Source organism: Acomys minous, assembly GCF_964271855.1.
Source record: "Acomys minous genome assembly, chromosome: 15".
Taxonomy (NCBI): domain Eukaryota; kingdom Metazoa; phylum Chordata; class Mammalia; order Rodentia; family Muridae; genus Acomys; species Acomys minous.
The window spans coordinates 100041106-100059851 of NC_140497.1; the positions used below are offsets into that span (position 1 = coordinate 100041106).

The window sequence follows — 18746 nt, forward strand, 5'->3', positions numbered from 1 at the left end:
GCATGTGAGCTGGGAGGAAGTAGGCGGTAAAGTTGGCTTGAATGAAGACACTTCTGGGAGCTTCTGATAAGAAGATCCGGAAAGGAAACCTGGTACCTACCTCTTCCAGACTGCAGGGCAACCGGTGGACTCTTCCACCCCCAAAGTTCCTCTTTTTCCACCTTTCTCTCTCTCTCTCTCTCTCTCTCTCTCTCTCTCTCTCTCTCTCTCTCTCTCTCTCTCTCTCTCTCAGGACAAACGGCTGAGGTGCCTGTAACATAGGCCGTCTCCTCCGTTCCTCAGGCTGCTAACCTTCAGATCTTCTTATAACGGGCCCCGCGCCTTAGTGTAACTGACTCTATGGTGGGAGCACCTTTCCGGCTGTAAAGCTCAGCTAGTAGACAGCACCACCTGCCAAAACTAAAACAAAGGGCTAATCCACCAAAGCCTATGGTTCTGGGAAACCTTGCTTTTTGGCTTCAATCGTTTCGCTTCTAGCTAACTAACTGTTCTTGCTAACTGAAGCATGTCAACTCAGGACATGTTTTGTTTTTTGTTTTTGATTTTTTGTTTTGTTTTGTTTTGTGCTTAAAAGCTAACCTTGAGAAAGGCTCAAGGCTACACTAGGATCCTGAACACCCTATCAGACAGAGAACCTTATCTAGCAATTCTGCACAAAGAGAACACAGGACATCTCAAGCACGACACAGACTAAGCGCACAGTAGCCTTGGGGATGATAACCACAGCCCTGGAAGGGAGGGGGGAGGGAGGGAGGAAGGGAGGGTGGATGGTCTGTGGTCCCTTCAGTGCTCTGGCCACAGCCCGGACCTTGCTAAGTCTGCCCCTGGACAAGAACACAGAACTAGAGTTCCCTTTGTCCTCTCACTGGGGCCTTTGAGAAAGCCTAAGACTGGCCTGGCCCCCTGCAGGTTTCATTGTAGTTCTAGCTGGTCTTGGACTTCTAATCCTCCTGCTTCCATCTCACCAGTGCTGGGATGACAGGTTTATTTTCCGCAAATAAATCTGGCGTGTGTGTGTGTGTGTGTGTGTGTGTGTGTGTGTGTGTGTGTGTGTCCTTTTTGGAGACAAGATCTCCCGCAGCCCAGGCTGACCCCTCACTACACAGCCGAACATAGTGTGCATAGCCCGCAGCTCCAAATCCTCCCGCCTTCACCTTTAGCAAGGTACATTGGCCCAACCAGATCTGAGCCACCTCCGGGGAAGCAAGCAGACAGGTGCGGGCACCGGTTTCCGGACTGTGCTGGAGGCGATAGATCCCGGGTCCTGTCCATCAGGGCGCCGGAACGCCCCGGAGCCAATCGGGATCGCGTACAGCAGAGCCGTCCAATCAGCAGCGGGCATCCGCTCTTCCGCCGGGCGCCGCCTTGTGTTGTGCTCTCCTTGGGTCTCGGCGGCGCACGTGGTCGGTGGTGCTAGCCGGCGGGGCGCAGGGTGGGCAGGACCGGCCGCGCAATGGTGAGTGCAGCGCGGAGCCGCGGCGGGAAGCAGAGGGCGGAGGAGTCGGCAGGCTCTGCGCATTGCGCAGCCCGGAGGTTCCTGGAACTTGCCGAAAGTTTGCAAACCGACTTCGGGGGCGCCCCTTCCCTGAGCCCGCAGCCGAACCGCAATGGGAAAGGGGTGGGGGGCACCGTGTGTGTATGTGTTCAGGGGTTCAAGAGGAAAGGAAGACGTAGGGTGCTCACTGAGTTAATTGCTCTCGGGGCCGTTTCTACTTGCAGCGTGATTTATCTTGTGTCTGGCCCTTTAAAGCATCCCCTGTTGCTGGTCCGCTGGCCCTGTGGGAGTGCGTTGGCCGTTAGAACTGCCTGACCTATGACCTTCAGTATCGGTTGCCTCTTGGGTTTCTGGAAACAGGAGGGGATATAAAAAGCCAGCAGAGGCTGAGAGAGATTGAGTAGAGCTAGCAAAGAGAAGGCAGGCAGCTAGTGCAGAAAAGGAGGTTGAGTAGAGGCAGTGTCCCACTTGTGGACGTGGTTACCAGAGTGGCGCACACCTTTCATCTCGGCGTGGTTTCAGGCAGAGTTGAAGGACAGCCAGAGTGAGTTCCAGGGCAGCCAGACAACCGTGTCTCAGAAATACCAAGAAAAGGGGGTTAGAGAGATGGCTTAGAGGTTAAGAGCACTATGTGCTCTGCCAAAGGTCCTGAGTTCAATTCTCAGCAACCACTTGGTGGCTCACAACCATCGTTATAATAAGATTTAATGCCCTCTTCGGGCATGCAGGTGTACATGCAGGCAGAGCACTGTATACGTAATAAATAAAATAAAATAAAATAAATACCAAGAAAAAAAAGAAAACAGCGAAGACAAGGAATCCTGAGTTGTTTACAGAAGGCGTCAGTGGGGCCATAGTTTGCAGTAAATGGGAACTCAATGCTGTAGGTTTCTGATTCTGTGTCTGACATTCTCAGGTATTCTGAGTTTTGCAAAAGCTTGTGGTTGACTAAAAATTGTAGGATTTTTGATAATCACAAGATTGTGGGCCTTCAAAAGGACCAAAAAAATAAATAGCTCTCAATAATTTAATTCTCCATAACCATGTGGGTGCTGGGAATTGGAAAAGCAGCAAGTGCTCTTAACCACTGAGCCATCTCTCCAACCCCTTAAGATGGTCTCACCCTGGAACTCCTAGAGAACCCCCTGCCTCAGACTTGCAGGTACCAGGGTTAAAGGTGTGGTCAGCTCCCCAAGATCTTCATGATGAGGGGTCATTTTGGCCGCTGAGTCCTTAACATAGGCTTTCCCGCTCCCTCCCTGGGGACGCAGTTCTGGAGTTACCAGGACGCTGAGACCTGAACCTAGAGAATTCCAGGTTCCCTTAGGGCCCCAGGTGCCCAGCTCTGAGGCCGCACTGAGGCCGCACCCGTCCCCTCACCCCTCCCTGTCCTTAGAGTAGCCGTGAAGGAGGGGCTGTGGTAGCCTTAGCCTAGGGGTAGGTTAGAGTTCTCAGAACCCAGGGGGAAAACAAACAAACCTTTACCCCACCCCCACCCCCCCAGATTTTGAGATCCATCTTTTTGTTGGGTCCAAACTCCTGTGCCCATAACTTGAGCAGCTGAAGTGCTCTTACCTCTGAGGTGTGTCCCCCCTTTCCCCCCCATTATGGTTGCCCCTCTCACTCCCTGCCCCCTCCTCCATGAAATCCCCCAGAACTTCCGTACTGTGCACTTGAGTGCAGGCAGCCGCAGAGGCCCCTCCCTGGGTCTGGCATTAGAGACCATCGCGAGCCGTGCGACCTGGGTGCTGGGATCTCTGAAAGCTGCAAATGCTCTGAGCTGCCAAGCTAGGTCTTCCCTCCAGCCCTTCCGTGGCTTCCTTGTGTGTGGGTGCCAGACATGGGAGCCCCGGCCTGTGATCCCACCACTGTGGGAAGTAAAGACAGAAAGATCAAGAACTCAAAGCCAAGCTCAGCTATTGGCTTGTAAATCGGCGTTAGCTACATTAAGACTCCATCTTCAGAATGGACATTGCCACACGGCGGCTCGCAACTGTCAGTAACTCCTTCTGGCTTCCCCCAGGTACCAAGCATGTATGTGGCACACAGACATGTGTACAGGCAAAACACCCATACACACAAAATGTGTTAAAGTAAAAGAGAAAAGGCATATTAGAAAAAAGTACATTTATTCCTAGTAAGCCGGGCATGGTGCTATGCCCCTGAGGCCAGAGAGGATCAGGTTGAAAAGCAGCCTGGGTGCCTGGGTCACAGGGAAGTCAGGAGCTAATTGTCGTCTGTGCCTGTGGCCTCACCACTAGGGAAGTAGAAGCAACAGGGTCCAGAGTTCAAGGCCACCCTTTGGCTGCTTAGGAAATGACACCAGCCTGAGCTACATGGAAATTGTTTCAACAACAACAACTAAATAAGGGGGAAAAATGATGTGTAGGGTAGATTGTGACCTTATTTGGAAGGAGTGTAGGACTAGGAAGGGAAAGCCCACAGAGGCCAGCTACACAGACGAGAGCACGCATGAGCGTGCATCCACATGTGTGTACCTGGTGCCAACAGAGGCCAGAAGAGGAGACTGGATGCCCTGGAACTGGAGTTGCTGATGGTTGTGGGTACCGGGAACCAAACCCAGGCCCTCTAAAAGAATGGTGCTCTAACTGCTGAGCCATCCTTCCCTCCCGCCCCCCCCCCCCTTATTACAGTAGTTTGTTGTGTGGGGTGACAGTGGCAAGCACTTTTACCTGCTGAGCCATCTCACCGGCCTCAGGTTTTTCTGCCGTGGTGAGATACAGCACACGCACATCCCTGCTGCTGCCGGGTTCCCTGGCTCAGTCTGTGACCCCTCCAGCAGGAGTTTATGTACCACTGAGGCCAGACAAGAAGTGCACCTGCCTTCAGAATATGGGCTCCCCTGTGAAGTGGCTGCTTTCCTGGGTGGATTTCCTCTGTAGAATCTTGCTACCGTGAAAGTCTGTGTTAGTGAAGCCGGTGAGAACTTGTCCTAGGCAGGCATTGCAGCCCAAGCCTGTAATCCCAGCCCTCAGAAGCCTGAGATGGAAGGGTTGGGAGTTTAAAGCCGGACTGGGCTACGTAGCAAGTTCTGAGACAGGCTGGATTACATAATGAAACCTTGTCTCTAAATTAAAAGAATTCTATTTCGTGGTATGATGTAAGATTTCAGTTTTATTTGTTGGATTTGGAAGAATAGTAAGGACTGGACACCCAGGGGTCTCTTACAGCTCAGGACTAGACACCCAGGGGTCTCTTACAGCTCAGGACTGGACACCCAGGGGTCTCTTACAGCTCAGGACTGGACACCCAGGGTCTCTTACAGCCCAGGACTGGACACCCAGGGGTCTCTTACAGCCCAGGACTGGACACCCAGGGGTCTCTTACAGCTCAGGACTGGACACCCAGGGGTCTCTTACAGCCCAGGACTGGACACCCAGGGGTCTCTTACAGCCCAGGACTGGACACCCAGGGGTCTCTTACAGCCCAGGACTGGACACCCAGGGGTCTCTTACAGCCCAGGACTGGACACCCAGGGGTCTCTTACAGCCCAGGACTGGACACCCAGGGGTCTCTTACAGCCCAGGACTGGACACCCAGGGGTCTCTTACAGCCCAGGACTGGACACCCAGGGGTCTCTTAGAGCTCAGGACTGGACACCCAGGGGTCTCTTACAGCTCAGGACTGGACACCCAGGGGTCTCTTACAGCCCAGGACTGGACACCCAGGGTCTCTTACAGCCCAGGACTGGACACCCAGGGTCTCTTACAGCCCAGGACTGGACACTCAGGGGTCTCTTACAGCTCAGGACTGGACACCCAGGGGTCTCTTACAGCCCAGGACTGGACACCCAGGGGTCTCTTACAGCTCAGGACTGGACACCCAGGGGTCTCTTACAGCCCAGGACTGGACACCCAGGGGTCTCTTACAGCTCAGGACTGGACACCCAGGGGTCTCTTACAGCTCAGGACTGGACACCCAGGGGTCTCTTACAGCCCAGGACTGGACACCCAGGGGTCTCTTACAGCCCAGGACTGGACACCCAGGGGTCTCTTACAGCCCAGGACTGGACACCCAGGGGTCTCTTACAGCTCAGGACTGGACACCCAGGGGTCTCTTACAGCTCAGGCCTGGACACCCAGGGGTCTCTTACAGCCCAGGGCTGGACACCCAAGGGTCTCTTACAGCTCAGGGCTGGACACCCAGGGGTCTCTTACAGCCCAGGACTGGACACCCAGGGTCTCTTACAGCTCAGGACTGGACACCCAGGGGTCTCTTACAGCCCAGGACTGGATACCCAGGGGTCTCTTACAGCTCAGGACTGGACACCCAGGGGTCTCTTACAGCCCAGGACTGGACACCCAGGGTCTCTTACAGCTCAGGACTGGACACCCAGGGGTCTCTTACAGCCCAGGACTGGACACCTAGTGGTCTCTTACAGCTCAGGCTTGCCTTGAGCCTTCATCTTATTAAAATTACCTCTACTGATAATGAATTTTAGTATATTGTTCCTTTCTATGAATTGGTTCATTACAACCAAGTTACTAAATAAGTGGGCCTGGAGTTGTTCATGATATTCCTTCATGGCTCCCGTAACTTCCATTAGCTCATCCTCACTGGCTTGTCTTTTTATCATGGATATTGGTGTTTTCTAGGTTATCTTATTTTTGTGTATTTTATTTATTTGTGTGTGTGCATGCATGCATGTGTGGGTGCATGTGTGTGTGTGCGTGCACACTTATGCCATGGAGTGCATGTGGAGATAATTCTGTGTTTGTGTGTACACGTACACATACAGGTGCATGAGTGCATTGCCCAGGGAGGCCAGAAGAGGGCACTGCATACCCTGGAGCTGAAATTGCAAGTACCTGTGACCCACCCAGGCTGAATGCTGGGAATTGGCTTGGGTCCTCTGGAAGGACAGCAGGTACTCCAGGAGCAGAACTCTCCCACCACTGCTACCTACCCCACCCCTGCTTACAAACATACCCATGGGGGTTTTGCAATTTCATGGACAGCTTACTGCATTAGCATTGTTTGGATCCCAGTATTCCTTGTAGTTTTCCTCCGGATTCCACATAAGTCTTCAGTTAACCCACATACTCCATCCTCCTTTCAGTTAGTGCTAGAAGTACATGTGTCTCCATACATTTAATTTTTGTTTTTGAGGGAGAAGCGGTTTACTTCAGCTCAGTTCCAGTTTACAGCTCATCGTAGGAGAGATGTCACAGCTGCAGGACCTTGAAGGCGCTGGTCAACTCTGAGATGGTTGACTTTTATTTATCTGTCTCTGCATGCTGTGTATGTGCACGCGCGCGTGGTGTGTGTGTGCGTGTGTGTACAGGTGCCCCTGGAGCTGGAGTTACAGGTAGCTGTGAACTGCCTGAAGTGAATACTGAGAAGTGAACTTAGGGCCTCTGCAAGAACGTCAAGTGTTGGTAATTTTTGTAGTTATATTTTTTTAAGTATTTATTTAATTTTTGAGATCAAGTGTGTTCAGGGAGCCATGGCCAACGGGTGGAGGCTGTTTGTGCAACTTTGAGCTGACATTTAAATATACTTATAGGCTAAAGCTTGATACTTGGGAATACAATTTATACATTGTGAAATAATTAGCATTTGCTGTTTCACATGTATAATTTAATCCCATATTGGTTGTCTAGAGTCTTAACACATGGTCGGGGCAGTTATGCCATGCCACTTGTGTGGCGGTCAGAGGACACCCTGCAGGAGTCAGTTCTCCCCTCCTCCATACGGCTTCCAGGGACCGAACGCAGGTCACCAGGCTCGGCAACGACCACCTGTACTCACTGAGCCGTCTCACCAGCCCTCCTTTCCTGGGTAAGCTATTGCTGTTTCTAACCACGTGTCCCTGGTGCAGTCTTAGGACAAGAGCCTAGCACAGAGAGCCCGCTGCGCTCAGAGCCGCATCCCTGCACTGAGCTTTCGGTTTGTCTTTTTCTTTAAAGCTTTGTATCTCTTGCCCACACACTAGCCTGAAGCCTAACCCTGGTTTCCCTGGTGTGCTGGGTGACCTCTAACTGCTCCTCCAACCTCTGTGATGACCCTCAAAAGCATGTTCACCTCCCCGCGGCAACTGCCAGAATTCTCATTCTGCCTACGCTTGGTTTTCCTCTCAAACTCTGGCTCAGGCTTAGATTCTGGTACTAATAAGACTAAAGGGAAACCTTGGTTTTTCCCTGGTAACAGTGCTATTCCCTGGGGTGTGCCCCACTGATGTATACTTCTTAGCCAGTTGCTTGATTTTTGTTCCTTTACAATATTTAGATTCTGTATGTGCATGTGGAAGTCAGAGAGCAATGTTGAATCTGTTCTGTCCTTCCACCATGTGGGCTGCGCCTTAACCCAGCAAGCCCTCTCTTACCAGCCTGCTCGTGTGGCCTGGGGGTAGCACCCAAAGCCACGATCGTCAACGCCGTAAACCTGCGTGGTCTTTCGTTGCTGAAAGCAAGGCTTGGTGACTGGACTCAGCATTTGTTTTGTTCTTCTGGTACTAGGGAGGGAAGCGAAGGCCTCTGGCATTTTGAAATGTTCCTCTCGGCTACATCCCAGCCCTCTTTTCCCTTTGAGATACAGTGCTAAATTGCTGTGTGTGTGTGTGTGTGTGTGTGTGTGTGTGTGTGTGTGTGTGTGTGTTGTCTTCATGCGTGTGCAACATATGCATGCAGTATCCACAAAGTTCAGAAGAGGTCCTCAGATCCCCTGGAACTGGCATTACAGATCTTCAGAAACCACTGTGTAGGTGCTAGGAATCGAACCTGGGTCTCTGCCAGAGCATTTGTCCAGCCCCAGTAATCTTCCTTTTATTGATGAAGACGACTACCATTGGGGGTGGGGTGTATGTACGTGTAAACATAAAAACTTACAGGACTCAGTTCTTCCAGCATGGGTTTCAGGGTTCAAATTCAGGTCATTGGATTTGCAGAGCAAGTGCTTTCGCCCACCGAACCATCTGACCAGGTGTCTGGTCTGGTTCTCCCATTAAAGCTGCGGAAATCCCTTCCCAAATGCAGATTATAGATACTGTTGAAGGTTGAACTCTGTGAACTAGCTGCTGGGGACAGTCTTGGAAATGCTTATTAACCCCTTCAGCACTCCAGTAGATTGTATTAGGTCAAGTGCTGTAGATGGTACGATCCAGTCCGACAGCAGGTGAAGGCGCTTGCTGCCAAGCCTTATGGGTGCAGTTTGATCCTGCATAGTATAAGGACAGACCTGCTTCCTGGGGGCTGTCCTCTTGTAAGCACCCGTGACCTAATATGGTCTTGAGGAATTAAACCATGCTGGGTGGAGGGGTCGCTGCAAGATTAAGGCTGTGACAGTTTTAGTGAGAGCCATCAGACTTTTTATACCTTGACGTCCAAGGGAACAGAAAGAAATACAACGTGCCTGAATGTTTCATTGACTGAGGGAGTGTGTGTCTCTCAGGAACTGGAAGACGCATTGTGCCCCAGGAGCCACGGACTCAAACCCGAAAAAAAAACGATGGCACATGTTGCTCAAGGCAACTAGGCCAGGCCAACGCCATGTTTTGTACGTCCACTGACCTCCACTTAAGTGTCACAAGTACATACGCACATCATTGCTTGTGCGTGGGAATGGCCTCTCCTGTGTATCCATCAGAGCCAGCTTTAACTGTCAACTTAACACAGCCTAGAGTCATCTGACAGCATGTCATGTGCTCATGTCTTGATTGTTAATTGATATAGGAGAGGCTGGACCACTGTGGGCAGTAACATTGCCTGGACGAACAGGCCTGGGCTGTATAATAAAGCTAGCTGAGTATGAGCCTTCGAGTGAGCCAGTAACGTTCCTCCACGGTTTCTGCTCCAAATCCCTGCTTGTTTCCCTCCGTGATGGACTGTGGCCTGGAAGTGTAAGCCACGTAAGCTGTCTTAGTTTTCTGGTGCTATGAAGATGACTGGGGCGTGTTTACAGTTTCAGAGAGCGAGTCCATGACCGTGGTTGTCGGGAGCATGGTGGCAGCAGGCACTGTGTGGCTGAGAGCTCGCATCTGATCCATGCGCATGAAGCAGAGCACGTTGGGAATGGCGTGGGCTTTCCAGTGGTGGCCATGGACTCCCCCTCGGAACTATAATAAGCAAGCCACGCCCCCAAGTAAATGCTTTCCTAGTGACACACCTCCTCCAACAAAGCCACACCTCCTAACTTTCCTAAAATGTTCCACCAACTAGGAACTGGACACTGAAATATATGGACAGTGGGGGCCACTTTCATTCAAACCCCCGCACATTCTCTCCTCCACTAAGTCACTTTTGGTCAGAGTTTTTAATCACAGCAACAGAAATCAAACCTAGAACACCGCTTGTTGCTTGAAATCACAACTGCAGTGTGGGGGAAAGTGTAGGCAGTAAGGCGGATTACCAGGTCCTGAAACTGACTGACGTCCTCAGGCCTTCTTTTTGAGGGAGGGCGGTGGTTGAGACAGGGTCTCTCTGTGTAGCCTTGGCTGTCCTGGACTCACTTTGTAGACGAGGCTGGCCTTGAACTCACAGTGGTCCGCCTGCCTCTGCCTCCCGGGTGCTGGGATTACAGGCGTGCTGCAGCATTCTTATATGTAGTACCATATGGGATGTTTCAGGACTCGGTGACCTTTGAGGATGTGGCTGTGCACTTCACCCAGGAAGAGTGGTCTTTGCTGGATCCTTTCCAGAAGATTCTCTATAGAGATGTGATGCGGGAGACCTATAGGAATCTGGCTTCTGTAGGTAAGCCCCATGTCCTGGCTTCACTCATTGTTGCTAAGTGATGATTTGGAGTGAAGATGGGTGCACCACGGTCAGCCAAGGTTGGCCTTGTGCATTAAACATCTAATGATCAAGTTATTCTTTTTTTATTTTGCTTGTTCATTGATTGTCTTTGTCTATATTTTAGGCATAAAATGGGAATGCTGGGATTTGGAAGCTTATTACAGAAGTCTAGAGAGAACCCTGAGGTAATGAATACCCACAAAGAAATAGCTGTGTCCCTCGAAGAATCACTGGATGTTGGGAAAGTGTTAAAAACAGCACAAATTCACACAATTTATTTATTTTTAATCTCCCTAAGCTGTGCACATGAATGTGCTGTGTTGTGCTATGGGTGTCCGAGGTCTGCAGAATAGTTTCTATAGAAGCAGTATTCCAGGGAAATTCCTAGCAGGATGTAAACAGCAGCTGTGGTCTAGCCATCATACAGCTCCTTGAAGCCGTTTGTGCTCAGACTTCTCTTCAGTCCCATGCCCTGCGCAATTTGGCCCTGGAACCCTGCCCGGGATCACAAGGGAGTGAGGAAAGGACAAACACAACACACGCAAAGGAGAACTGGAGTTTGGTGGGCCGAGGACACTCCGACAGAGTGGCAGCACCAGGTCTGCAACAACTTTTGTTATGTCCACCACAGAGCTGCTGTAGGCAGCAAGCTCGGGCTGTCTCTGCACACACTTGCACACACTATCGACGTCGCATTCGGGCTGGAGGAAGGCTTGGCTGTGCTCCTTAGTCTGAGGCCTGCCCGTGCTGGCAATACACATCCACTCCAGGGCATCCTTGCTGCCCACACATCAAAGCATAACCACCTCCGTTGCCTTGTGAGTGCTCCCACTGTAAGCCTAATATCTACTAGTAAATATACAGCCATTAACAAGCAAACCCTTAAGGTTGTATTTCTCAATTTTCGCAGGCTCCAAGTGGTAAAGAGAGACTGTGAAGTTACGGATAATGGCCAATGTAGAGAAACTGTCACCCAAAAGCCTGTCAGTATCACAAGTGTGAAAGTACCAGACCTGAAGCTTCCTGAATGGCGCGCCATCAGTCAGCCATCGCTGAAGAGGCATATTCCATCCAGCCCTGAACACAAACCATGTGACTATCAGAAATATGTAAAGAAATACTATGAGTGTGAAACATGTGGTAAAGCCTTTACCTGCTCCAGGTCCCTTAAAAAACATAAGAAGACCCACACTGGCGAGAATCCATATAAATGTAAGTATTGTGAGAGGGCCTTCAGCTACCGCCACTGTGTCGAGAGGCATATGCTAACTCACAGTGCGGACAGGCTGAAGTGCACGCTGTGTAGAAAAGCCTTTCCAAATTCTCTTGCCCTTAGAGAACATAAAATAGCTCACTCTGGAGAGATACCTGAATGTAAAGAGTGTGGGAGAATGTTCTGGACCTCTGCTTCCCTAGACTTGCATGAAAGGGTTCATACAACAGAGAAACTTTATGAGTGTAAGCACTGCGGGAAAGCCTTCACGAGGTACTGCTCCTTTCAGCTGCATAAGAGGACCCACACTGGGGAGAAACCTTACGAATGCGAGCTGTGTGGGAAAGCCTTCAGACACTCCAGCCACGTTCAGGCGCACAGGAGAATTCACACCGGAGAGAAGCCTTACGAGTGTGTGCAGTGCGGGAAGACATTCAGTTCTGGCCACTGTGCAAGAAGGCACTTAGGGACGCACGGCGGAGCCTGGCCTCACACGTGTGACGTGTGCGGCAAAGCTTTTCCATACATCTATTCCCTTCGAAACCACAAAAAATGCCACTCCAAAGAGAAACTCAATACATGTGCACAGTGTGGGAAAACCTTTAAATACGTCGCTTCCTTACGGAACCACGAGACCACTCACACTGGAGAGAAGCCGTACGCATGTAAGGAGTGTGGGAAAGCCTTCAGTTGTCCCAGCTATGTCAAGAGTCACATGAGAACGCACACCAAGCCCTGCTATGAGTGCAGAGAATGTGGGAAGGTGTTTGCATATTCCAAAACTCTTCAAAGGCACATGAGTAGACACACTTAATTGGAGATGGATGTTTTGGTTTTGGGTTTTTTTTTTTTAAATATATATGGATACTTTGTCTACCGTTAAGTCTACACACCAGAAAACGGCATCAGACAGTTGTGAGCTGCCATGTGTGTGCTGGGAATTGAACTCAGGACCTTCAGAAGTGAGCAGTGAGCGCTCTGAACCACTGAGCCATCTCTCTAGCCCCTAGATGGATCGTTTTAAGTATAAGCTATGTAGAAGAGCTCCACACATCCGGCTCATTAAAACAAAACAAAACAAAAAGTCACAGTGGAAAAAGAGCCTAAGAAGTTACCAGAGTCTCAGTACGTGCCACAGTTTGATGTGCCAAAACCGTGTAAATTGAAAGGATGCCAGGAAGCACTTCCGCATTGAGGATCTACTGAAGATGACGGCTGCATAGAAAACCTGAGAGCTTTGACCATCCTTGCCAGCACACATGGGAAGAGAGCAAAGAGAAAACTCCTCCGCTCTTAGCACTATGGGAAAATTTGCCTCCTACTTTGCCTTGAATTTCAGTACTGTGAGAAAGTCTTCAGTACGGTGCAGCCTTATGTTGTGTGTGCAAACCACCGCAGATCTAAAGTCTGCAAATGGGAGAAATGCTTGGACTCTTGCAAAGTTAACAAGTGTTTTCAGATCCAGGAAATGAGTCCCCAAATCTTACAAACCCAAGAAGCACAAGACCTGCTGATTCCGCTACCTAGAAGCCACAAGGGGAAACAAATATGGTAATGTCCCCTGGCTTTCCTCAGTAGCTCACGCCTAAATGTGTCGGTATTCTGTGGCTTTTCGACTCTTAGTCATAATTCTGTTGGTGTTTGGGGGTTTAGTTTTGCTCTTAAATGTCTTGTTTATTCTTTTATAAATGCAAATGTATGCATACTATCCTGATTTTGTCTAACTCAAGTCACCCAGACGCTCCTCAACATGTCCCTCCCACCTTCATGTCTGTTCCCCACCCATTGGTTTTCATAACCCATCACCTGACACGGGTACCCATAGCTCAGTGAGCTGGTGGGCGCAGCAGCTGCACCCCGTCCAGAAGGCAGCACACTTGCAGTCCTCAGCTCTGTCCAACCCCTTCTGTAGGTTTTTATTGTGGATTTTTGGTTGGTTGGTTTGGTTTTTTTGAGACAGGGTTTCTCTGTGTAGCCTTGGCTGACCTAGACTCACTTTGTAGACCAGGCTGGCCTCGAACTTGAAGTGTGTTTCCTGGGGGGGGGGGGGGGGGCGGGCATCGCATGTAACACCCAGGCTGCATCTAAACCTTCCAGTTCCTGTTTCAGGCTCCACTCGTAAGTGGGACAGTAGCCACCTGCCAGGATCCCTGGGCTGTGCACGTGTGTAATGGGAGTGGTTTTTCCTTGTCAGCACAATTTTATTTATTCCACCTTGACAAAGTTAGATTCTCAAGTAAAAAACGTATTTCAAGGGCTGGCAAGATGACTGTGGACTAAGGTGCTTGCTGCCAACCCTGATGACTTGAATTCAAGTGCTGGAAAAGGTGAAAAGGACCAACTCCTACACGTTGCCTCCTGACCTCCACACACCATGGCATATGTACACACAGTGAGAAGTCAGTGTAAATATAAAATACAGTTCAATTTGCATACATTAATCCACCTAATTTTAAGTGCTTTTGTGGTTAATGTACCAATAAAAACTAACTGTAAATTTCCCAGATTTTGTCACAGGCCTCACTCTACTGGCTAGTTGTGGCTATGTTTTATCATTTATTTTATATTGTCCACATTTGTTTTCTAATAAAAGTGCCCTTCTTTCAGCACCAAGTTTACTTAGTCATTCATACTAAAATAATACCAGTTTGTGTGTGTGTTATAATGGGAGAGGGTGTGCATGTGAGTTCAGGTGCCTGCAGAGTCTAGAAGAGGACAGTGGATCCCCTCACGCTGAACTTACAGGTGCTGTGTACCACCTGGGGGCCCAAGTAGGCACTGTGTAAGAGCAAGTGCTGAGCACTCACTCCTGCCCGGTGGGCACCTATTTCTAGGGAATGTTTTCACTTAGCTATACTGATGTCGCCAGCTCTAACACTGCCACCATGTTTGCTCTGCTGTTTGCTCATGAGTGCTGCTTTGAAAACTGGCTTTCCCTGGCTTCAGTTCCCCAGCATTCCCCCACTCCCCCTTGATCAGAGGCAGCCTTTTGTATCCCCACACTCCCCAGTATATCTCAAAGTCTGTTGCATGCTGTCATGTCGGCAGCAAGCCTTGGCCCCCAGTCATCGGGCCACTCTATGGCTGCAAAGCCATTTCAGAGGGTCCTGGGAAAGGGACAGCAGGGGAGAGGACTTTGAACAGAAAATGACCCTCTGGCTATCTCAGTCAACGTTATGCATAGATTTAAATCTATCACGGGTTTTGGGTTAGCATTTGACCTCTTAGGAGAGATTCTAAATGACTTACTTGGTGGCGTAAATGCACTTGCTGCCAAGCCTGAAGCCCCAGGACCCACATGGGTGGAAGGAGAGAACCAACTCCTGCAAGCTGTCCTCAGACCTCCAACACAGTTGATGTGGCACATGCATGCACATGCACATACACAGTCAGCCGGTAAATAAAACAAATATAATTTATTAAAAATCCCGATTATGTTCTCTAGGAACTGCTGTTCAAAGTTACTCCCAGGAGTTTTTCCTGGTCAGCGATGCTGCCGGAAGTGTGGTTTGTCTTTCTTACTCATGGAGTTTCTTTTCTATTTTTGTTCCTTTCATCTTTCATTACTTCTTATCCTGTACATTTAAGTATTATAATAAAAATAATGTATGGAGCAGGAGAACCCTGTGAGAAGAGCTGTGCTGTGCAACCATGTTGACCTGAGCTGAGACCCTCAGCACCTACGCAACACCAGGCACGGTCACCTGTGGGTGAGTATGTTCTCGTTTCTCCCTCCCCCCCCCTGTCCCCCCACCCCTCCCCCTCTCCCTCTCCCTCCCCCTCTCCCTCTCCCACCTGCCTCTGCCTCCCAAGTGCTGGGACTAAAAGCATGCCTAGTTCCATTTAATTTTTTTTTCCAAGACAGGGTTTCTCTGTGTAGCCTTGGCTGTCCTAGACGCACTCTGTAGACCAGGCTGGCCTCGAACTCACAGCAATCCGCCTGCCTCTGCCTCCCGAGTGCTGGGATTAAAGGATTAAATGCCCGGCTTTTGATTCATTCAGAGAGTGGTCAGTAGACAATCCTATGTCCACCTCTCCAGTGCTGGTATTACACGTGTGTTTGTGTGTGTCTATGTGTGTGTGTGTGTTGGAAATTGAATCAGGTCCTGCTTGGCTTCACCTACTGAGCCAGCACTGCTCCCTGTGGGGTTTTAGTCATTTGCTTTCTCAACTAGTGAGCACCCACTAGATGCCAGGCAGTGGGAAAAAATGAGTAAATTCAGAGTGAGTCCTCACCGTGTGTGTGCAGGAGGTGGGGGTGCTGCATAGGTGAAGGCCAGAGGACAGCTCACAGGAACCTGATCTCTCCTTCCACTGTGTGGGTCCTGGGAATTGAACTCAGATCATCATATACTTGCTCAGCCGTCTCGATCCCGCTCACATCTTGTAATTCCAGCCAGACTCCGGAGTTTGTGTTTGAGGTTTGGGGTGGGGCGGAGCCAGCAGGACATGTTCTTGCAGAATGGTGTCTACCTGTGCTCTATCGGCAATTTAGCCTTGAGCTGCGCCCCCTGGCTGCTGTTTAAAGACTTCAATTATACAGATGAAGTAGCATCCGAGATGAGCATCCCGGGTAATCCCGGGAACTACTGCAGAAGAGGATTTAGGCGAGTTGGGAGGAGGCACTAGAACACCTGGAAGAGGATCTTTGCTGGACTCTGATGTGGTTTGCTGGGGTAATACTCGTGAGATTTGAGTGACTGACAGGCAGAGCTCTGGAAGGAGGCTGGGGTTGCTTAGTGCACAAAACTATGGCAGCACTTCAGCTCAGTTCTCTGGAACTTCTTTTCTCTTTTTTCTGTTTCTTTATCTCTTCTTTTTTTCCTTTGCCTTTTTTCTTCCTTCCTTTCTCTCAAGGCTGGGAAATGGTCTGAATGGTTAAAAGCATCCGTATTCCATCCCTGGACCCACAGAGTGGAGGAACCCACTCCACAAAGCTGTCCTACGACCTCCACTCGCACAAATAAATATATGTACATTTGAAAGGTTTTAAACTTAAGTCAGGCATGGTGGCGCACGCCTTTAATACCAGCACTTGGGGGGCAGAGGCAGGTGGATCGCTGTGAGTTTGAGGCCAGCCTGGTCTACAAAGTGAGTCCAGGACAGCCAAGGCTACAAAGAAAAACAAAAAACAAACAAAAAAGAGACTAGATAGCCCAGGCACTTAGGGTAAAAATAAATACTACTGTTCTGCAAAAGAAATATAGCAGTCAATTGGCTCCTGATGACATTCTGCTGTAGTCATAGACCAGTGCCTTGCTCAGCCATCATCAGAGAAGCTCGCACACACACATATGCACGCGCGAGCACACACACACACACCCTGCACCAGACATTATGCAGAGAGTGAAGTACCTTAGAATCCTGCAGAAGAAGAGACAGGAAGAATGTAAGAACCAGAGGAGAGGGAGGACACCAAGGAGACAGCTTCAAACCAAACAAGACAAACACACACATGAACTCGGGGACTGAGGCAGTGTGCACAGGGCATGCAGGGGACTGAGGCAGCGTGCACAGGGCATGCGGGGGACTGAGGCAGCGTGCACAGGGCATGCAGGGGACTGAGGCCGCGTGCAAGGGCATGCAGGGGACTGAGGCAGCGAGCACAGGGCATGCAGGGAACTGAGGCCGCGTGCAAGGGCATGCAGGGGACTGAGGCAGCGTGCACAGGGCATGCAGGGGACTGAGGCAGCGTGCACAGGGCATGAAGGGGACTGAGGCAGCGTGCACAGGGCGCGCGGGGGACTGAGGCAGCGTGCACAGGGCGTGCAGGGGTCTACACCAGATGGGGCCCTAGAGCTGAAGGGGAAGGGGACGCATGCCAAGAAGCTAACCCCAATTGATAACCACTTGCAAACAAAAACTTAGTTTTCTCCAAGGGAATCTGACTGGGGAAATGAGCTATTCTCATGGGTAGGCTGCTTGCCCCGCAGTAGAAGGAAAATGAACTCAATGGCATCTTTAGAGGTTTCTTGTCTCATAATGTTATATCAGGGCTTTTTCTTTACGTATTTTTTTTTAACCCTACAGGCTTTCCTTATAATATTATGGCTTCTGGTTTTGTGGTTTTACAGGATTCCTAAGTGTGTAAACAAGTGGGCCTCTGAGTCTATATCTGGTTTTTGTTCCGTGGTCTTTTTTCTTTCTCTTTGTTTGCTTTGTCTTATTCCAAAGTATTGGTTTTTTGTTTTATCTCACTATGTTATATTTTATTATTATCCCTTAGAAGCTTGTTTTCTAGTGAGAGACAGAAAGGGGGTAGATCCAGATGGGAAGAAGGTGAGGAGGAACTGGGAGGAGTTGGGGGAGGGGAAACTGTACTCAGTATGTATTTTATGAGAAAAACATTTTCAATAAAAGAAAATATTTGCAATAGGATGTTAGAAGATATAAGCAGACTATTATTTGGGGGATGACTCTCATAAATACTATTATTATTTTAATATATTATCTACTTATTTTGTGAAATTTTAGTGACAGGCTTTTTGTTATTCTAATCCTATATGACTTATACTAATATAGAATACCTTATTAAGCATTTTAAAAAGATCTATTTATCATGTATACAATGTCCTGCTTGTATGTATGCCTGCCTACCAGAAGAGGGCACCAGATCTCATTATAGATGGTTATGAGCCACCATGCGTTTCCTGGGGATTGAACTCAGGACCTTTGGAAAAGCATCCAGTGCTCTTAACCTCTGAGCCATCTCTGCAGCCCCTTATTAAGCATTTATAATACACAGATATAACTTAATGGTTTGGATTAGAAGGCCAGATAGGCTCCTACGTTTAAGTAGTTGGTCCCTCGCTGGTGGGAATGTTTGGGAATGTTTGGGTAGTAAAGCTGTGACAATCGTTCTTGGTGTTCAACTTGACTACATCTGGAATTAACTAAAACCCAGACTGCTTGGCACACCTCTAAGGGATTTTTCTTGACTGGGTCATTTGAGGTGGGAAGAGCCACCTTTAATCTGGGCCATGCCTTCTCATGGGAGCCTATATAAGAGACATGGAAAAAGGGACCAGTTGCAGTTTGCCAGCTTGCCCTCACTCCTGCTGGCAAACCTATTCTTTTACTGCCATGAGAGCCTTCTCCTTCCGGATTCTAGCATATACCGAAGACCAGTGAGGCATCCTTGGGCCTTCCATGGGTAGAGAGCCAGTGTTGAAATAGTCAGGGCACAGCCTGTGAGCGTTGAAATAGTCAGGGCACAGCCTGTGAGCCAGTCTAATAAATCTTATTTACACGTTCCTTCAATCAGTTCATGTTCCTCTGGAGAACC

At 49.4% G+C, this 18746-nt stretch overlaps 1 protein-coding gene across 3 annotated transcripts; it reads left to right on the forward strand.

The window, feature by feature from the left end:
- The first annotated feature begins 1363 nt into the window (after nt 1–1363).
- On the forward strand, nt 1364–14065 carry LOC311585182 (uncharacterized protein). Of its 3 annotated transcripts, XM_084760095.1 has the most exons (5): nt 1381–1456; nt 7120–7297; nt 10080–10206; nt 10373–10433; nt 11159–14065. In XM_084760095.1, exons 3-5 carry the CDS (start codon nt 10173–10175, stop codon nt 12273–12275), a joined length of 1212 nt encoding a protein of 403 aa, XP_084616221.1. In that variant the 5' UTR covers nt 1381–1456; nt 7120–7297; nt 10080–10172; the 3' UTR covers nt 12276–14065. The 3 variants fall into 3 exon arrangements, with proteins under 3 accessions (XP_084616220.1, XP_084616221.1, XP_084616222.1); XM_084760094.1 differs by lacking the exon at nt 7120–7297 and having other exon boundaries at nt 1364–1456; XM_084760096.1 differs by lacking the exons at nt 1381–1456; nt 7120–7297 and adding an exon at nt 9493–9595.
- Nucleotides 14066–18746: the final 4681 nt, after the last annotated feature.